At 41.0% G+C, this 14,818-nt stretch overlaps 1 protein-coding gene across 3 annotated transcripts in view; it reads right to left on the reverse strand.

Annotated features, from left to right (window-relative positions):
* Positions 1-888: 888 nt before the first annotated feature.
* The window catches only part of pomgnt2 (protein O-linked mannose N-acetylglucosaminyltransferase 2 (beta 1,4-)), a 33,749-nt gene continuing 19,819 nt past the window's right edge, over positions 889-14,818 (reverse strand). For all 3 annotated transcript variants that reach the window (XM_033638266.2, XM_078172022.1, XM_033638267.2), the window contains one exon: positions 889-5,828. In XM_033638266.2, the coding sequence (XP_033494157.2) occupies positions 3,941-5,743 (1,803 nt within the window). In that variant the 5' untranslated portion in view covers positions 5,744-5,828 and the 3' untranslated portion in view covers positions 889-3,940. The remainder of the gene's footprint in view (positions 5,829-14,818) is intronic.

Consider the following 14,818-nt stretch of genomic DNA (forward strand, 5'->3'; position numbering starts at 1 on the left):
TTATTCAGTATCTCACAAAATGTCTCCCCTTCTGTGCCTAAGATATGACACTGAATAATGGACAGAAAAGTGTTTTACGCAGAACATTATGATGTCACAGTGAAGTTGACCTTTGACCTTTTGGATATAAAATGATACTACTTCATCATTTTATCCTATTAGACATTTGTGTAAAATGTTAGCATATGGATTCTTGAGGTATGGCCAAAAACATGTTTTATGAGGTCAAAGTGACCTTGACCTTTGACCATGAAATTCAATTAATGCATATCCAAGTGACTGTTCTTAGTTTATGTGAATATCTCAGTAAACAAAATGTATATTTAGCCATAAAAGTAAACAACAGCATAGCTTGGAACCTGACTTTTTTTTTTTTTTTTTTTTTTTAAAAAGGCATTTTGAACATTCACCATTTTTAAAATCCAAAATGGCCGCCATAGTTTGAAAAAAAAAAATTAAAAATGGAAACATTCGTTTTCATATTCCTCATGTTCTAACAATTCCAAAAATGTATAGTTTATCAAATTCCCAAAAATTTTGAACAAAAAAAAAAAAAAAACATAACGAACTGGACTATATTATGGTTTATGACTTACATAACTTCTTAGCTTTGAGGTTGTACAGATTTCTGGGATATAAAATACCTAAAATGCAAATGTATGCACTGGGAAAATATTTCTACTGCAGATGAAACTATCAAAATGGCTTTGCACTCTGCTAATAAAAATGAGCATATCTCAAAAACTAAAAAATGTTCATAGTTCAAATAAATAACAATAAATGTTGAGAAACATTTTGATCATGGTTCTACATTTAGAAATCTTTTGGACCAATATGTACTCTTTTTAAATTGATCAAAAAACATGTCAATTTTTTTAATTCATTACATAATTTCAAAACTTTTATTATTATGGTTTATTGACTTACATAATCTTTTAGCTTATGTTGTACAGACTTTAGAGATATGAAACATTTAAATATACTCCAAGAAATGACATCACAATAAGCAAAACTACCGACATATGCACCAATGGACCGCATCTGTGGAGTTCAAAAGGTTTAAATAATAATACAAGAAATGTTTTTTTCTTCCAACTGACACATTTGCTGGAAATATAAAATATAAACAGCTTATTTATTTTTATTTGCCCTTTTTCTTCTACTGAATATATTGTCTTGGGTTAAGCGAGCATTGTTCAAATTGTTTTAGTGATAGAAACTGCTGAAACAAAACAGCTATTGTAAGAAATCAGCTTCTTTATTCAATCACAGTTACTGAAAAAGAAACTCCAGTGATTTGCTAAAGTAGAAAACAGAGACTTGTACTCTCTCATTTCACATAGCATGTACAGTATGATGTCTTCACTGAGGTGGGACAGGGGCACACACAAATCTAACAATACAAACACATTTATACTGAAACCATCACATCCTGCACAAACAACAATGGTTTCAAATAATCTCTTAAACGTGCACTGAAAAACAAAACTGCCTCTGGGAAAAAACATATCAGTTAAGTGAATAGCTGAAGAAAGGAATATGAGAGGGAGGAGGAAATGATCTTCATAGTGGCCAGCAGTCAGACATTACAAAGAGGCAATGTCATGTTTAGAGGATTGCTCATAGACACTGTAGAAAGTCCATGACATTGTCATAACAATGGCACAATATCACAAAATATGTTGCTGGCAGTGTTTTGTTTCATTTGTGCCATTCCATAAACCATGTCTTGCTCCACAACTACAAACTAACGCCTCCAGTTCAAGTGTTTTACAAACTAATACATTTTTGCAGTCTAGCTACCAATGAGCAGCACTTTATTCAAAAAATGTTATGAGAAAAAAAAAATCAGCAGCCAGCTTTAGATGTCTGTTGTTTCAATCTGGAATTCAACATTCTTTGAGACAAGTTGAGAGACATGTAGCTGGGAATGTAATTTTAATTAACAGAGGTTTAAATAGGGTAATAACATTCCTTGTTATCTTGATGAAAATGCAGTAAAATCCAGCTGTCCAACAGCATACTGCTGCTACACTGATTATAGCCTGACAGAAAAGATTCCCTCTGCACAGAAATTCTAATTACTGCAGTTGTAATTGGTTCCAGTTGGAGAATATTATTTATTTATACAGTAAAGCGGATGTAAATTACTTGTGGCTGGGGAAACACAAACACGTGTTGTTACATTTATTTCGTGTAAGGACACAATCTGATAATGGTGCTATTAAAGAATTCAAACAAGGCTCCATGACATTAAAACTGTACATATCTTTGCTTTTAGGGTCAAAACATTAATTACAGTGGCCTTCATGAAAACCTTTGCTTGATACTTCTTTTACACAAATCCTTGACAATATCTTCTGAGTCAAGGTTTAAAGCTGTATAAATCCATTAGGTCAAAGAGTACTCGAGCATAGGAAAGTAAAGCCCTGTTTCCAACAAACACTTTCAGCATGGTACCGTGGGAACCAAAAGTAACACAGACATGTTACCTAGACCCTAGGTCCGTTAAGTGTTTTGACCTCAAACAGTACTCTTTAATGTGGGCGGGTTTTTTGACACTCACTGTATTTCCTCATCACTGGTGACACAGATGGAAGTCTGCATTTATTTATTGTCCACAGAATGAGGTTGCACACCAACATTTTCAGAACAAAATAGAACAGGCTGCAGTGAGAGTCTCTCTCCATGGGATATTTAAAAAAGCAGGTTTGTGTATTTAGTCCTCAGGCAAGCACAGGGGTTTACTGTCGCCATAGCCCAGAGGAACAATGCTTTGCAGCGCTTTTTTTTTTCTCCAAGTGAGTATTAAATATATACAGGTCATATAATCCCATTGACATAAATATATATTTTTAAATGCTTGAAGATTTACTCGGGATTAAAAGTGTATGTCATCAAAGAGAGACAATAAAAACTAATGGAATGGTCAAAGTTGTCATATTGAGATTTAAGTTGTGTTGATGGATTCACGTCGACTCATGCATTGAATAACATTACAAGTAGGCCTAAATGTTCTACCTTAAAAGTTGCCAGCAGTCAGCCCAGTGAATTAAGTTATTTTTTTCTACAGATGCTGCCAGAGGCAGCAGAACATCCTTTCACTTTAGAGTTACAGTTTACTAATACACGTAAAACTTTCCACAGTATGAACAGCTTCAAAACCAGTCACAACTCAGTCCTGAGCAAGAGTGACCATCCTCTGCAGTGTTTCTAGCTCCACCTTTTAGTACCAGATCAGTGTGCTAGGTGCCCCAACAGAGGGGTGACCAAAAATGGAGACGGTATGGAATGGTCCCATTGGTACCATCCACAACTTTTCACAGGGGAAACAGAAAACATGTGTACTGAACTGAACTGAACGATAGCAGACTGCTTGGTGGAAATGGGGCTTAATATGGTATGAGTGACAGAAAATGCTGTTCTGGTTTTGGCTAGGTTCTGTAGATAATGGTGTTTGTAATTATACAATTGGAAGGAAAACTAAGCCACACAGGTATCACACACACAGTAGACATTGGACAAATCAGAAAACATTAAAAATCTGCTGTTCTAAAATCTTTCTTGCTCTCCACAGAAAAGCTATATTGCATACTGTAAAAGGTAAAGAACCAGTGTTTTGACTAATACTAAAAATCACGTTATATATTATTTGCACATATATAAATCTCATAATTTGAATTCTGGTGTTTTCAGTAGAGACAATGTTCCTTCTTTCATAGGTACAGGAAATATATTTTCCTTTGATTAATGGCTGTTGCCATTGAGTTCTGACCCTGTGCTTCAAGTCTTTAACAGTTCTTCCAGAAGTTCCTATGTTGCCTGCGCTTGCTGAGGACACAATACTGTCCAAGAGTTCAGCTGCCTGTTTTCATATTGTGCAAGCATGACTCAACCTTTGTGTAAAATTCCACAGCAACGAACTGGCAAGGTGTTTGTTCTAGGTCCTGCACATAAGAACATCTGCAAAGGGGCCCAAGAGGTTCTTGTTGAAAATACACCTGACCCACACCAGGTAGGTGGTGAAGGGCTTAATGTTCTCTGAAAATGTGTAGTTCTGCTGGGGAAGGATATAAGGCATGTAGGTGTTCTCTCCCTGCTCCTGGATCCACACCTCGTACTTCACCTCTCTCACCTTCAGGTATTTCAGATTCCACGGAATCTGCCAGGAGACAGTGAGCTTGGCCTCGTTAGTGGTTTGTACTGAGGTTTGACACTGGGGTTCTCTGACGCGGCCCGGGTGGACTGTGCTAGCTGGCTTTGATTTCTTTACGCTAGACTTCATCTTCATGCCCTCTTTAAGGACTTCCAGGAAAGAAGGGATGTCCACCAAAGTGTCCTGGTAGATTCGGAAGAGCCACTCTGGGTTGCGGCAGCACAGGTGCCTGGGGACATCTTTGCTCGCTAGAATTCGCTCTTGCTCCTCCTTCTCCAGGTGAGCAATGCCCCCTTGTTCCCAGGGTCTGTCTGGGTGGGTGATGGTGTTCTCCTCCTTAGTGTTCCTCCAGGAGATATAGTGAAGGTCCATGCCTGGAAGGGTGGCAAGGGTTTTATATGGGGTGTACTGCTCTGGGTTCACAGCAAAGGGGAATAGCTCCACCACAACAGCTCCTCTGGGGAGGAAGAGTGAGGTGATAAGCTGAGCTCCATGCATACTGACTAACACAGAAGCACCACTGATCACCTGGACAATACTGGGGAAAGACTGTTCTTCCAGGGACACTGTGACCACTCTCATCTGGAACTCCTGGGCCAGCACCATGATTAGCTCTGCTTCATTCAGTATCAGCCTTGTTGTTGAACGACTGAACACAACAATGTATTCATCCTTTTTCTCTTTCTCATCTTCAGCACTCCCTCCATCCCTCTCCACCTCCTCCACCCTTGTGATGTTCATTTTCTCCATCAGAGCCCTGGCAAACTGCCGGATCTCATGTCCTGAGACCAACATGTTGGCTTTGGGCCCCTGCGGTTGAACAAAACCGTACTGGTACCAGGTTGTCATCTTGGACAAGCCAACATAAGATTTTGTAAAACACATGAGCTTGCCAAAGTTCCTAAGTTGATCTTTAAGTAGTGGCTGCTTGCTGCTGAGAAGTCGGTAGAGGTCAAAGTGTGGGCCTTCACCCCAGCCCTCCATAAAAACTAAACGTGCCTCATCATCTAAGTCTGAATACTGTTTCATAGTGTAGAAGGCTGGGATGAGGTCATCATGAAACACATGCATTAGGTTGTCTGGATTAAACCGGTTTAGGATCAGTGTCACATCTGGTACAAACACAGGCTTAGGCATAAACTTTAATGCAGCAACAGGGAGCTCTAAAAAGTTGAAGTACTGAGTGTTGTGATCCTCTACTGAGGACAAGTCCAGCAGGGCAGGTTGGAAGCGCCTTGAACCCAGGTTTGGCAACATGACAGAGGAATTGGAGTGAAAGAACACAAACTCCTCTGCCTCGGAGCAGTAGCAGAGGTAGTCAAAGCGGCAGATACGGTCGGTGTGCATCTTGCCAGTGCAGACCATGTGGGTGCCGTGTTCCTGAAGAGCCTGCAGGGCAACATGGTAGTCGATGCGGGCCTGTGAGAGCTCCTGGGACTGTCGTGTCATATGCAGCTCTTCCTCCAGCAGGGCAGCGTGCTCACTGAGCTTGGAATACTTCCAAAGCAGAGCTGCAACTACGGAGACCAGCAGCCCATTGAGGAGTGCTCCCACGCTCATCCTGCAACCTGCCACTGAGGCCCGCATCACTGCTGCTGCGGACCTACCTCCCAATGCCAACAGGCCTCCGACCTCAGAGCGAGGCGTCGAGACATCCGCCACCAGGAAACAACTTAAGAAAGGGAGAAGAGGAGGAGGATAGGACAGGGTAGGTGAGGAAAAAGCAAGGGAGGGAAAAGAAGAAAAAACATAAGGTTAAGATCTAATCAATAGTCAAGCCTATAATGCTGCAGTGCTCCTTCTGTAAGCAATACAATGCAGTGATTCACGAGAGCAGGTTTGAGCTCTCATCTTTGGGAATAGTGGTTGTTTACCTTGGCAAACAAATGAAACATTTTCCTAACCTTACATCCCCTGTCACACTCCCAGGATATGTCAAGACAAATTACACTGTGAGAAGGCACAGAGAAAAGAACACGAGTATTGCTCTCAACTCTACTCATCTGCATACTGAGAGAACAAGTGAGTCATTGACACATTCTAAAGCAAACAGTTAACCGCGAGCAGCTGCCTGCAAACGCCAGACAACTGGTGTTCTAAAAACCCATCTGAGGGCTAGCTTTACTAACAACAAAGGTTTCTGTTGAGATCTGCAGCCTCACCAGCGCTGAATAATCTGACGGAGGCAATAATAATCTTTAGCCTGTACAGCATATTTATTGAAGACCTCATATTTTCTTCAGTCACAGAAGGAATGAACTCTGACCTCTCACAGAACATGACTGGCCATAGCCTAAACAAAAACTGTGGTGAACACAAAATACTGCCCCTCAGTTAACAGCAGTCACACAACAGTCACATAGCAAACTGAGTACACAATATAAAAGAATGCCTCTTAACAGTTTCCCATTAATTTATGACTTGCTATTCTATTCCCCCTTACATTTCCAAGTGCATGCACATATCAACATGCATCAACACACAGCAGAGAGGAAGGAGAGATCTCACATCTGTGCTTTGGTACGACATCCAATATGTAACAAAATGGCATTTAGAGAGCGACTCTTCCCCTCTTTGAAACTGGCCTTCAGGCACAGAGTAAACTAAACCAGGTCAAACTAAACCAAGACAGGAGTTGAGGTGAACACACACACACACACACACACACACACACACACACACACACACACACACGTCTTGGGTTAGCAGTATCCCATATCTCACCACACACACACACACACACACACACACGTCTTGGGTTAGCAGTATCCCATATCTCACCAAACTTCTACTACTGCTCTGACTTTTTCCTTCTGCTCCATTTATCATGTGCAGTGTTTTTTATTTTCTTCCCCTTTACTGTCTTAGATGATTTGCACTTTGGCTTTTTGTGTTCCGTAGCTGTCGTGTTCTTTCTCTTTCCACTCCTCCTCCGTTTCCTTGCATGCTGTCTCTGTTCTGCAGGAGCAGAGCGGAGTCTCTGGACTATTTTTGACATCCCAACAAGTACAATATGTCACTGGCAGCAGGGTCACTCTTTGTGATGAACTCAGTGAATACACACAGGCACGATATGCACAATTCAAAATGCAGCATGAATTAGCTGCTCTACAGAAGAGGACGTCAAGTGAAAAGACACTGTCTGAAAATGCATAAAAATATGGTGAGTCCTACTGCTGAACACTTAAATGTCATCATTGCCTACTTAAAGATGAAAACATTATGTGTATTAAGGGTTCTCATGTCCACCTAATCAGAAACTGGGGAGGTATTAAGGGGATTTCTCAGTAACGGTAACTTTTAGCGCATTAGCTAACGTTAGCTTTGATAGCAAAACAAAATGGAGGAACGCGTTCAAGTGTCGTCCACCTTTGTAAGACTGGCATAGTAATCAACCACAAAGCCAGCCATCCCACCTTTGGCAATCCTGTCAAATCATCCATCCACTGAGTGAGAGCATACGGGTCGGCCAGTCTAGTGCTGTTGGTCAGTGTTTACTTATTCAAGTAACACTTACGGTATTGGTATAGGCAGAGTGCCTAGAGAGTGCTCTGCCACTCTGAGAGTGTGGTGCTCTGGATTAGAGGGTGACACGGGAGTGGATTTTCAGTATTGTCCCATCCCACTCCCACAAAAATAATCCCATCCTGTCCCAATCCCATGAAAAAGAAAAAACAAAATCCCGTCCCGTCCCAATCCCACAAGAATGGATCCTGTCCCATCCTGCTCCCGTGTTGTTTCAGTTACAGTAAAAAAAAAATAAAAAAAATAAAAAATACAGTACATGGATCACACAATGCCTAACTTAGTTGAATATAAACCCAAATATGACATCTAATGTTGTGTTTTGATGTTTATTTCCTAATTATTTTTACATTCACTCCACGCTGATGCTGTTCAGAATGACACATTTGATTTCTGATGTGGTCAGACAACACGTCATAAGAACCAGTTCTGAGAGAGAAAAATGTAGTTAAAGTATTGCAGTAAAAGTAGTGTTTGGTTCCTCTGACTGATATCATATGACATCATTAGATTATTAATTCTGAAGCATCAGTGTTAGAGCAGCATGTTACTGTTGTAGCTGCTGGAGGTGGAGCTAGTTTCAACTACTTTATAAAAACTTGACTATTGTTATTATGATTAGGCCTGTCACGATAACAAATTTTGCTGGGCGATTAATTGTGTCAGAAATTATTGCGATAAGCATAACATTGTGCTTTTAAGACCATTTTTATGATTGTTGTAATTTTGCTGTCTTTAGACCATTAAAACTTATATATATATATATATATATATATATATATATATATATGTATATATATATATGTATATGTATATACAGTACAGGCCAAAAGTTTGGACACACCTTCTCATTCAATGCGTTTTCTTTATTTTCATGACTATTAACATTGTAGATTCTCACTGAAGGCATCAAAACTATGAATGAACACGTGGAGTTATGTACTTAACAAAAAAAGGTGAAATAACTGAAAACATGTTTTATATTCTAGTTTCTTCAAAATAGCCACCCTTTGCTCTGATTACTGCTTTGCACACTCTTGGCATTCTCTCGATGAGCTTCAAGAGGTAGTCACCTGAAATGGTTTCCACTTCACAGGTGTGCCTTATCAGGGTTAATTAGTGGAATTTCTTGCTTTATGAATGGGGTTGGGACCATCAGTTGTGTTGTGCAGAAGTCAGGTTAATACACAGCCGACAGCCCTATTGGACAACTGTTAAAATTCATATTATGGCAAGAACCAATCAGCTAACTAAAGAAAAACCAGTGGCCATCATTACTTTAAGAAATGAAGGTCAGTCAGTCCGGAAAATTGCAAAAACTTTAAATGTGTCCCCAAGTGGAGTCACAAAAACCATCAAGCGCTACAACGAAACTGGCACACATGAGGACCGACCCAGGAAAGGAAGACCAAGAGTCACCTCTGCTTCTGAGGATAAGTTCATCCGAGTCACCAGCCTCAGAAATCGCAAGTTAACAGCAGCTCAGATCAGAGACCAGATGAATGCCACACAGAGTTCTAGCAGCAGACCCATCTCTAGAACAACTGTTAAGAGGAGACTGCGCGAATCAGGCCTTCGTGGTCAAATAGCTGCTAGGAAACCACTGCTAAGGAGAGGCAACAAGCAGAAGAGATTTGTTTGGGCCAAGAAACACAAGGAATGGACATTAGACCAGTGGAAATCTGTGCTTTGGTCTGATGAGTCCAAATTTGAGATCTTTGGTTCCAACCGCTGTGTCTTTGTGAGACGCAGAAAAGGTGAACGGATGGATTCCACATGCCTGGTTCCCACTGTGAAGCATGGAGGAGGAGGTGTGATGGTGTGGGGGTGTTTTGCTGGTGACACTGTTGGGGATTTATTCAAAATTGAAGGCACACTGAACCAGCATGGCTACCACAGCATCCTGCAGCGACATGCCATCCCATCCGGTTTGCGTTTAGTTGGACGATCATTTAGTTTTCAACAGGACAATGACCCCAAACACACCTCCAGGCTGTGTAAGGGCTATTTGACCAAGAAGGAGAGTGATGGAGTGCTGCGGCAGATGACCTGGCCTCCACAGTCACCGGACCTGAACCCAATCGAGATGGTTTGGGGTGAGCTGGACCGCAGAGTGAAGGCAAAGGGGCCAACAAGTGCTAAACACCTCTGGGAACTCCTTCAAGACTGTTGGAAAACCATTTCAGGTGACTACCTCTTGAAGCTCATGGAGAGAATGCCAAGAGTGTGCAAAGCAGTAATCAGAGCAAAGGGTGGCTATTTTGAAGAAACTAGAATATAAAACATGTTTTCAGTTATTTCACCTTTTTTTGTTAAGTACATAACTCCACATGTGTTCATTCATAGTTTTGATGCCTTCAGTGAGAATCTACAATGTAAATAGTCATGAAAATAAAGAAAACGCATTGAATGAGAAGGTGTGTCCAAACTTTTGGCCTGTACTGTATACAGTACAGGCCAAAAGTACATGAAATCAGAGCAAAGGGTGGCTATTTTGAAGAAACTAGAATATAAAACATGTTTTCAGTTATTTCACCTTTTTTTGTTAAGTACATAACTCCACATGTATTCATTCATAGTTTTGATGCCTTCAGTGAGAATCTATAATGTAAATAGTCATGAAAATAAAGAAAACGCATTGAATGAGAAGGTGTGTCCAAACTTTTGGCCTGTACTGTATATATATATATATATATATATATATATATATATATATATATATATATAATGATAATAAAGGCATATTGATGCAAGTACACCCTTTTAAAGAGAAATAAACATTTATTTAACAAGAATATTGTGGAATGCAAAAAAGAAAATTTAAATATCTGAAACAACACAAAAATATTGAAATATATAAATAAAAACAAAAAATATTCTCAGTCTCTCACTCTCAGGTGTGCAGTTAAGTTGGTCGTATTTGCTCTTTTTGCCGGCATACTGACCAAATTACTGGGCTGCCCTCTGTCATTTGGTTTAAATCCAAAACACTCCCACACAGGGGCCGTGGCATTTGGTTTAGGAACAAGTTCCCTGTCTTTCTCTTATGCTCAACTCCCTGTTTTTTTCTCCGCCTCGTCTCCCCCTCACGAAGATCGCACTGTGTGTGTGTGTGTGTGTGTGTGTGTGTGTGTGTGTGTGTGTGTAGCCCATAGCCCCGCCTCCCCCACAGAGACAAAGACACTCGATGACAAGAGCTTTCCCTCTGTTCATTACGCTAATGAACCAGCTCACTTGGCTGCCAGACGATGCACGGCAGTGAACGCTCTTGTCGTCCAGTCTCTTTGGTGGAGAGAGACGAGGAAAACAAACACGCATGAATATGGCAATTAATCCCTTTTAATTTACCGTGCAATTAACCGACTTATCACATATCGCGACAGGCCTAATTATGATTCCCAGTCCCGCCCGCTCCCGTTGACTTTTTTTCCCATCCTGTCCCAGTCACGTGACGAATAGTGAAATGATTCCCATCCCGTGGGAATCCCACAGGAATCACGTGACCCGCAGGACTCCCGAAAAAATGTCAGCCTCTACTCTGGATAACTGAACAGTACATTCCGACAGGGCTCTGAATTTACAAAGTTTTTACACAGTTTTTGCCAGAGTGCGCCCCAGTACTCAGAATGAGTATTTCTGATGCAACAATTGCATCATCTTCCTACATTGTCTAAGACAAGCCAACAGAACTTGCTGGCAAGCGCTAGCTAATGTCTGTGGAGAACTGTTTTGCCTCCAGCTAAGGCCCGCCCACCAAAAAATGTCATACTGTTTAATAGGGTAAAAGGGCCTAGAAAATTACTACATCACTACTGACATTAGAGTGCATAGCGTTGTCTCTGTCATCCACTGTGTGTCAGCGGTGAGACTGCTACGTTCCATGAGCTCTCTGAGCTCTTTCAGTCTAATAAATACTTGAATGAACATCTCTAAATGCCACCATCATATAAACACAAGATAAACAGCAAACACAAACAAACCTTTCAGTCTTTCAGCCCGAATCAGCTACCTGGTCACTGCTCATTGCTCGCTGTGGGTCTGTGCTTTGTGCTAACGTTACCCGCTGAACATGAGGCTATAGCGGTGCAGCAGCTCTTGTTCCCTGGTTCGGAGGATGTGTGTGCTGCTGGCTTAGCTGCTAAGGAGAGTCTGTAGCTGTGCCATGGCTCATTCTTTGTCTCAGTGTGTTTTTATTGGTATATTTACAGGCGGGATGATGACTGGAGGCCCTTCCAGCTCTTTCACTAGTGACCATACTGGGAGTCAGACAGGACACCACATAAAACAATCAAGTGTTGTTGGATAAATTCTAAGACAAAATTTAAGGCCACTCGGGATAAGCAGCAAATACAAACAGCAAGGAGAAGATCCAAAACTGGCCATTTTTATGTTGTTAACAAATATATCAAATCAATATGTTTGCCATTTGTGGATTCTTTGTTCAGCAGATGCATGCAAGATAAAGTGTTTTCTTCAGGAATTGAAGGTAACACAGCATAACTAACTGAATAGTCATTTCTGGGTGAAATATTCCTTTAAATCAAAAGAGAAAGCAGTGAAATTACTGAGAAAAGAAGTGTCTCCACTTACTTCTAAATTCACTCACCGCACAATGAGCCTAAGAAATCTTCATGTTATCTCCCAAGACAAAATGTCATGGACAGTGGATGTGAATGCACACTCTGGTGTCACCCTGATGCTGAGGCAGCAGCCAAAATAAAGTGAAATGAAGTATGTCGAGGAGGCTGCAAGGGAGGCTAACATAAGGCAGGCATCCTGCAAGCTCCTTCAGTCCACAAGGACAAGGACAGCATGATGCTCACAGTGCCAGCAGTGCTGCTCAATCCCTTTCACTGCACACTGGTTCCTACAGGGACGCATATCAATGCCCCCTGCAAATTGCCTTAGCCAAGCATCCAAAAGCCTCAAAATGCCAAAGCCACTGCAAGACACCACAGCACGCATAAACCCCTCATTTACATCAGCACATTAAACAGGCTGCAAGCAGAGACCTGGACACCATGCACTCCTTTCTGTTTTCTGGTCAGGTTCTGTAAAACATGCAAACTAAAGGAAGCCTAAAACATGACAGCTCTTTCCATAATCTGAAGCAATTTAATGTGACCTTAAAGACAAAAGAATTTTGCATCTGGTCAGCAGTGTGAAGGAGTGAGCTAAGACACTGCCCAAGAAGTAAAATGTTCGGATTAAGAAAAGGTCACAGCAGTTCCAAATATAATCAAATGTTGGAAGAGATCCATTTCCTGAGCTATGGTAAGACTGAGGAACTGTCTCATCTCCATATTCATTTCTTGAGTATGTATGCTATTAAGTAAGCCACTGCTTCTCTGTCCATAAAGCTCCAGTTTAACGCCTCCTCAATCAGAATGAAGCATCCTCCTCTGAGGACTCATCCACTGCCAGCACTGTGTTATAAACTGAGACACAGAGACTTTTCATAGTGAGCAGTGATGCATGATGCAGTGTATATATGTCTAGGGCTTTTATTGTGAAAGGTAAGAGTGAAGGAGTGAAACTAATGCACAGCCCCTAACAATGTGGGAGGCAATGAAGGGTTTGCCATCTTGGTTCAGACTATGGGGCCTCCCTGTTATTTTTTTCATTACCTTCATATGGGTGTAACTCAGAATAGCAGCAGAGTGGCAGCAAGTGATAGTTCAGTGGATCAACTGATGTTTTTTGTGAACAGTGTCACAAAACTGGGAGTACTCAAGGCAGTCATAGATTAGATGCGCACATTTTGTGATGGATAACCTGCAGAGATTTACTTGCCAAACGCAAAATGTACCTGGATTTGGCGTTTGGCAGGTATTAGTTTCAGACAGTGTTCACAAGCAGTCAGGTTATTTGGAATTAGGTTTAGGCAGGAAAGAAGACATGTTAAGCTGCTTCCTGTAAATCTCGTGTTTTCATGTGTTAGTAGTATATCTTTTACTACCCTATCCCCAGCAATGATTCATAGCTACTGTAAGGCAGACAGAATTTAAGTCAGGATTCGCACACATTTTTAACAATGAATTTTCAAAACCTTTCCATAATATTTTACCAATTTAAAATGGCTAGGCCTATGAAGTGATACAGCCATAGATTATCAAACACACACTTCCAAGACGTATGTGGTTAAGCAATCTGCTAGCACTTGCTAACTTTATTGGCTAATTACCCATCCCTGCCACCAACTAGCTGCATAATTATGCACATTACTAACAGACCAGACAGGCACATACGGGTAATTCACAAAATGTCACCTCTTTTTGGGGGATGGACAGTAGGTGATTTGTCAAGTTTCAACAGGGAAGATGGATCATATGATGAGGCATAGTAATTTTTGAACTGCCTGTGAGAAGAAGGAACATGTAAGACTCTCAATTCATGATTAAAAGCTCTGTTTCTGCTACTTTATTTAAAACATTGTGATATTGCTTTTCTCTGATCTATATCTACCTACAGGGGCGGCTGGCCAATAGAGGGCGATAAGGCGCCGCCCCTCCTTGAGCCACAAAAGAAAAGAAAGATGATGATAATAATAAAATGTATGATTATCATCATCATTATTGTCATATATACACACACAATATATTAATTATTCTGATAATTTTAACTTGAAACAGCTCGTCCTATGGTCCTGCCTCTGAATATCCAATCAGCCGCAGTGTGAAGTTGCGTTCCGACCCTTTGGGGCGATATCAGCCTGGCTGGAAATCGCCCCGATTCACTCTCATAGACTTTCATGTAAAAGGCTTTTTTTTTTCTAAATGCAGGCCCTCCAATGCAATAGGCTTGTTCGAGATGAACTGCGCCTCGCCTGGAAAGTACAGCCGTGGCCAAAAGTTTTGAGAATCACACAAATATTAATTTTCATAAAGTCTACTGCCTCATTTTTTATGATGGCAATTTGCATGTACTCCAGAATGTTATGAAGAGTGATCAGATGAATTGCAATTAATTGCAAAGTCCCTCTTTGCCATGAAAATGAACTTAATCCCCCCAAAAACATTTCCAATGCATTTCAGTCCTGCCACAGAAGGACCAGCTGACATCATGTCAGTGATTCTCTCGTTAACACAGGTGAGAGTGCTGATGAGGACAAGGTGGAGATCACTTTGTCATGCTGAC

This window comes from Epinephelus lanceolatus, chromosome 10 (assembly GCF_041903045.1).
Source record: "Epinephelus lanceolatus isolate andai-2023 chromosome 10, ASM4190304v1, whole genome shotgun sequence".
Classification (NCBI taxonomy): Eukaryota; Metazoa; Chordata; class Actinopteri; order Perciformes; family Serranidae; genus Epinephelus; species Epinephelus lanceolatus.